General features: G+C 37.5%; 2 protein-coding genes across 4 annotated transcripts in view; one reads left to right on the top strand and one right to left on the bottom strand.

The window, feature by feature from the left end:
• pdlim7 (PDZ and LIM domain 7) overlaps nt 1–275 on the bottom strand; it is a 33,434-nt gene extending 33,159 nt beyond the window's left edge. The window contains exon 1 of the mRNA XM_079556940.1: nt 154–275. The gene's annotated coding sequence lies outside the window, so the exon portion shown is untranslated. The remainder of the gene's footprint in view (nt 1–153) is intronic.
• Nucleotides 186–3,338, top strand: cltb (clathrin, light chain B). 3 transcript variants are annotated; one of them, XM_079556944.1, is made up of 7 exons: nt 186–275; nt 388–641; nt 1,165–1,211; nt 1,333–1,450; nt 1,523–1,634; nt 1,808–1,828; nt 2,418–3,338. In XM_079556944.1, the coding sequence occupies exons 2-7, from the start codon at nt 491–493 to the stop codon at nt 2,593–2,595; spliced, it is 627 nt and encodes a 208-aa protein (XP_079413070.1). In that variant the 5' UTR covers nt 186–275; nt 388–490; the 3' UTR covers nt 2,596–3,338. The 3 variants fall into 3 exon arrangements, with proteins under 3 accessions (XP_079413070.1, XP_079413069.1, XP_079413071.1); XM_079556943.1 differs by lacking the exon at nt 1,808–1,828 and adding an exon at nt 2,127–2,180 and having other exon boundaries at nt 188–275; nt 2,418–3,315; XM_079556945.1 differs by lacking the exon at nt 1,808–1,828 and having other exon boundaries at nt 188–275; nt 2,418–3,328.
• The last annotated feature ends 2,107 nt before the right edge of the window (nt 3,339–5,445 follow it).

Below are 5,445 nucleotides of genomic sequence, written 5' to 3' on the forward strand. Positions count from 1 at the left end.
AAAAAATGGATTATGGATTGATGGATTATAAAACAAGGAATTAATATTATTATTTTTTTCTCTGTGTTATTTTATTTATTCATTTATTTTTTTCTCGGTGTTTATTTTTTTTCTTAATAGATCATGTTTCTAGTCAGCATTTTGCGCTCTTACTCTTTTCCCCGCCTGTTGTCTGTGCGCATACTGTCCAGCAGATGGCGATAAACTAAAAGAAAAGAGGGTCCTGCTCCTGTGCTCCATCATCATCGTCGTCGTCATCATCATCATCTGTGGAGGTAGATCCTTAAAATACTCAGCTTTCTGCACAAAATAAGTGAAAGTGTAAATATTTGCCCGTGTTTATTTTCCACTTCAATATTTTTTTTTATTTTACGTTTATTTTCACAGGCCTCTACTATCGTGTAACTCGGGCTAGTTAGCGCTGAACGTTAGCAAACAAGCTAACCCCCACTGAGCTGTGTTGTTTTAACTGGAGAAGTGTCTGCAAAATATGGCTGACAACGGAGCACCCCAGGTCGAGGAGGACCCGGCCGCGGCCTTTCTCGCCCAGCAGGAGAGCGAGATCGCGGGGATAGAGAATGACAGCGATGGCTTCGGGGCGTTGGAGGTGGCGGATGCTCCTCAGCCTGCTACAAACTACGGTAAGTTTACGACCCGGCGACACGCACCAGCTAGCCATACACTGAGCTAATGTTCCCATATGTAATTACAGGATAACAGAGAGTGTCTGCTTGAGGCAAACAATCCAACTCACCTATTACTATATCACTATTTCTTGTAAAAAAAATGCAGATAACTTTTTTTTTCTGGTTTCAGTTGGTTTCAGTTGGTTACAGTGTGCTAACTAGCTACTTATAAGTCCAACCGTCAATTACGCTGTCCCCAACTACAGCAGCATCTTTACACAGAGTCAACCCTAGTTCATATTTAAGTTGGTTAAAACGTAACTAAACGTTTGGAGCCAAGCCCAGTGAGCCAGTCCTGTTGAGAGCCAATGATGAACAGACTTGTAAGTGGCAGAACAGGTGCCACTGCATTTCTTTTACTGTTGCTAAAGCTGAGTAGTTGAAAGCACACGATAGCAGCGAGTTTAAGGGGAAGGACCAACAATACTTCTTAAATTCTTTACATTTCCCCTTTATTTTATTTTTTTGACAATGTCAGACCCGTTTGGAGAGGAACCTGCTACATTGAACGGTGACATGTATGAGGTAAGTTTGATTATGTGATATTTCAGCAACATGGCTTGTGTTATGAATTTTGAAGCAATGTGAACAATGTCATTTCCGTGTTTACATTAAGTCCAGTAACGGTATGTTTTATGTTACAAAGGAATCTAATGGACCAACGGACTCCTACGCAGCCATTGCTCAGGTGGATCATCTGAGGCAAGAACCAGAAAGTTTACGCAAGTGGAGGGAAGAACAGCAGACACGCCTTGAAGCTTTAGGTGAGGAAACATTCATAGCTTCATCGTGTACAGTAAGTGTAATATAATGTAACAACTTTTGTGATTTACTAGACTCTGCGTCGAAAACAGCGGAGGAAGAGTGGAGGGCAAAAGCTAAAAAGGAACTCGAAGATTGGCATGTACACCAGAACGAGCAAATGGAGAAGAACAAGGTCAACAACAGGTGAGGTTCAGCGACATTTTACTAGCGATTATTTTAAACCCAGACACATTTCAGGTGTTTTTTATTATTGTGTTTACTTGCTCATCATTAAAGTGTTTTTATTCTGGGAAAAATATTTGTTACTACCTTTTCATGACTTGCCAACACTTCTCTTCTTTCACATCTTCCAACAGACTCAGCCCAAGTCTGGCACGGTATTTCTTTGCATCACTGACTTTAGTTGTAGCAAAAAACGCTTTCTAAAATTGTTGTGAAACCAGAGTGACTATTCACGTACTAGGCTAGGCAGTGCATCCAGTCAAATGTTTAAAAAAAACAAAAAACAAACAGGAAACTGGCTTGCTGGAATGCATTCTGTGGACATACATGTCATTGTCAGAGCTACTTCCATTAGAACTAGACTCTTTTACATGTTACAGTTTCTGCCTTAATGTCTAATATTGAATTTCCTCTCTTTTCTTTTTCTGCTTTCCTGGGCTTGCTGTTTGTTAGGATTGCTGACAAGGCCTTCTACAAACAGCCTAACTCTGATGTTATAGGATTTGTGTAGGTTTAGTACTAATGTGATAATATAAATATGCACAAACATTCCAATTTTGGAGTTTTGTGAATGCATGTCAATAAAATAATAGTTTTATGTGGAAGTATTGCATGTGATTGTGGTATTTAAGTATTTCTTACACTGTACGTCAGTATCGTTCCAGCATGTTTAAAGCTGGTGTGTTAGCAGTACATTATCCTATCACATTTTTACTCACATTTTTCTCCCCCTTCGATCTGCAGAGCATCTGAGGAGGCTTTTCTGGCAGAGACTGACGGTGACAGCCCCGGCAGTGGCACTGAATGGGAAAGAGTAGCTCGCCTTTGTGACTTCAATCCCAAAACCAACAAACAGGCAAAAGATGTTTCCCGAATGCGCTCTGTTTTAATCTCTCTCAAACAGACTCCTCTAGTTCGCTAGTAAATTATGACAGGAATACATCAATGCATTTAAAGAAGTGATGCCTTTCCAGTTTCAACAGTTGACCTTGGTTTGTTATTTCCATTTTCCTTCATCCAATGCCTTTTTAACAAACAATCTGAACCCCGTACTTTCACACTGATTTACTTTGTTCTTAAGTTACTTTAAAAACACTGTTGTTATACAATTATGAGTTTATGTTTATGTTCTGTTACCTTATAGTTAAACTTAAATGCATGCTGTACTAATAATGAATAATTTATTTTGTATATTATGAACCAATTTGGCCCTTTTGGATACTTATTTATTTTGCACCAATGCAGATCAGATTGTAATCACTTTGCCTAATTGCATTGTGCAGATTGTGTTTTGTTTTCAGTCCATTGCCATGTAAAATACTGTAGCATACTATTCTCCTTTAAACATACAAGCTTGTGGCCTTGCTGAAGTTTTTTTCTACAAATTCGTTCCACAATAAGTAAATAATTCTGGAGGCATATTTACAAACCAAAGATATTCAAGTATATTGAATTCATGAGCAATCATACACAGAAAATTATTCGAGTTGATTTATTCTCTAAACTTGTTTTGTCAATTTAAATTTCCTGTATCACATGTTGCCTGTTTGGACATTAATTCTACAAAAAAGAATGTTAAAAATAAAGCTGGAAGTAAATGGTCTGTAACTAATGGTAAATTTAAAGTTTCATTGAATTTATGTATTTAGATCACATTTACATTGTAACTTGTCACACTACATTGTTTTGAAAACAATGTCCTTTTGTGTTCACTACATCACTCACCATTATTTTTTTAGTTGAAGACATTTCATCTAGTCTCTTCAATAAACTTGAATTATTGTGCGGCTACATGTGTGATGTTTTGTTCAAAACAGAAACAAATGCATTTTCATTCATAATCGTTTACTACGTTACCATTAAGACAAAATTATACATTCTGTACTTGGTGAAAATCTTAACTTCTTTGTCCGTATGCAATACTTTTTCAAAGTATTGTCAAAGTTTCAGCATCCTCCAACCAACTTATATTATGAGTATAGAATAATAAATAGTCCTTGTAGGACAGTGTGTGGGTCGTTTTAACGTCAGGTTCAGAGTGTCCTCATCACAGCGTGAATAGTAGCATTTCACTGCTTGGGATTCATTGATGTGGTAAACACACCAACAATAATTGCAATTACGGTGAAGCCTTGAGCAAAGATTCGACCCCTCATCAGCAGCTGGGACTGCCTGGTTTTCCCATGATGAAAGGCACGGAGACCATAGAGCAGTGCTCCAGCTGTCCCCAAGCATCCTGTGGAAAATAGAGGTCAAATATCAACTGCATGTTTAATGGGACAATAAGGAGAATATAGTAACAGTACAATGAACATAGCTTTGGTAAGTATTTAGATTGTGTTATAATGCAGCTCTACTGCACATCGAATTCAAGGTTATGAGGACACCATGTTCTTGCACATGCTTTGACATGTCTGTGTCATGTGTGCCGTATTAAGTTTAAGTTAAACACTATTCAAGTGACAAAAAAACATGCTATATTTGTTTTTACTTGTATTTCAGATATAAAATTTAGTCAATTACTTACTACTGTAAAGTATAGTCCGCCATATAGTCTATTACAACTTATTAGTTGCAGTAGACATTAAAAAATAAAGTATAACAATGTAATTATAAGATGAAGAGGGAAAATGCATAATGTCCAAATGCATACATTTTGTGCTACAAATTAGGTTGTGTAACTGTTCCCACTCACCTAGAGGGACAAACGGGTTTTCCTTAGTCTTTCTGATGAATTTCTCTTGGAAACCTTCCTCTTTTAACCTCGGTAGGGGCGTGAATCCTTCAATAATCGGTGGTTTCGAAATGTCAAAAGGTATCGGTGCTTCATAGGTTTTGGTGGTCTGATCAGAGCCAACTGACGTTGTTGTGGCCGCCATCGTTAGCCAACTAATGCTGGTAGAGACCGGAAACCACTGGCAAAACTTCCGGTTTCCTTCGACCTTCAGTTTAAGAGCACTGCATTACGAAATTTAAAAAATGTTGACATAAATGTCCCATATGACCTTTAAATTGACCTAGATGCTCTTTAGTTCACAATAATTCATGCTGTTCATTTAGTTATATGCAGCTATAGAAGAATGCTGCCCTCTGTGTTATGCACAGACTTACTGTCTATGCTGTGAAGTAATTTAAATTATTCAGAATTTACACTCTATGGCTATGGAATATGTTAAGGACACCGAAATACAAGTTTAAAGCATTTTAAAACGTCCAATGCATAGCCCCGCAAGATAGATCTTTGTCCGTACAAAAAAACAAACAGTAAAAATGTCCCCAAATAAAGACTTGACACACTTTTCAATCTTTTATTTGAATATTAAGGTAAATATTTCACATTAATACAGGCTACATAAAGTAGAGCCACTATACGACATGAAATTTACTCTCATTTTAACCCTTTTTAGTATGTAAACAATTATACATGTATTTACCACTCTAAAAGGTTTTGATTTCTCGTTCTCCTCTGGTAATCATCTAGTTTTGGGCCATTTAATAGCTACTTCATGTTGAGCCCCCTTAAGCCCAAGAAAGGTGTTGGTGGGTTTAAGTCAAAATCTCTAAACTACGCAGAAAATGGATCCTGTTTAACAGTTGATCGCACAAGTTTGCTTGTATCATTGGGACACTGAAAACAGCTCCTGCCCAACTCTATTCTTCCTTGTGGATAGGAGAGATAGGCACATCAAAGAATGGCGTCATGAGACCTTCCGATTCTTTTACCCCTGCTCTGCACTCATAAGTCACTAGTTAAGTTATCGCTGTAGTACTC

The sequence above is a fragment of the Gobius niger genome, assembly GCF_951799975.1.
Source record: "Gobius niger genome assembly, chromosome: 5".
NCBI classification, from domain to species: Eukaryota; Metazoa; Chordata; class Actinopteri; order Gobiiformes; family Gobiidae; genus Gobius; species Gobius niger.

Bases quoted from the DNA above. Each gene is read 5' to 3' on its own strand.
- cltb (XM_079556943.1), top strand. From the start codon at position 491: ATGGCTGACAACGGAGCACCCCAGGTCGAGGAGGACCCGGCCGCGGCC. The intron at 1,451-1,522 runs GTGAGGAAACAT...GTGATTTACTAG, and splicing joins GACACGCCTTGAAGCTTTAG to ACTCTGCGTCGAAAACAGCG. The intron at 2,181-2,417 runs GTAGGTTTAGTA...TTCGATCTGCAG, and splicing joins TCTGATGTTATAGGATTTGT to AGCATCTGAGGAGGCTTTTC.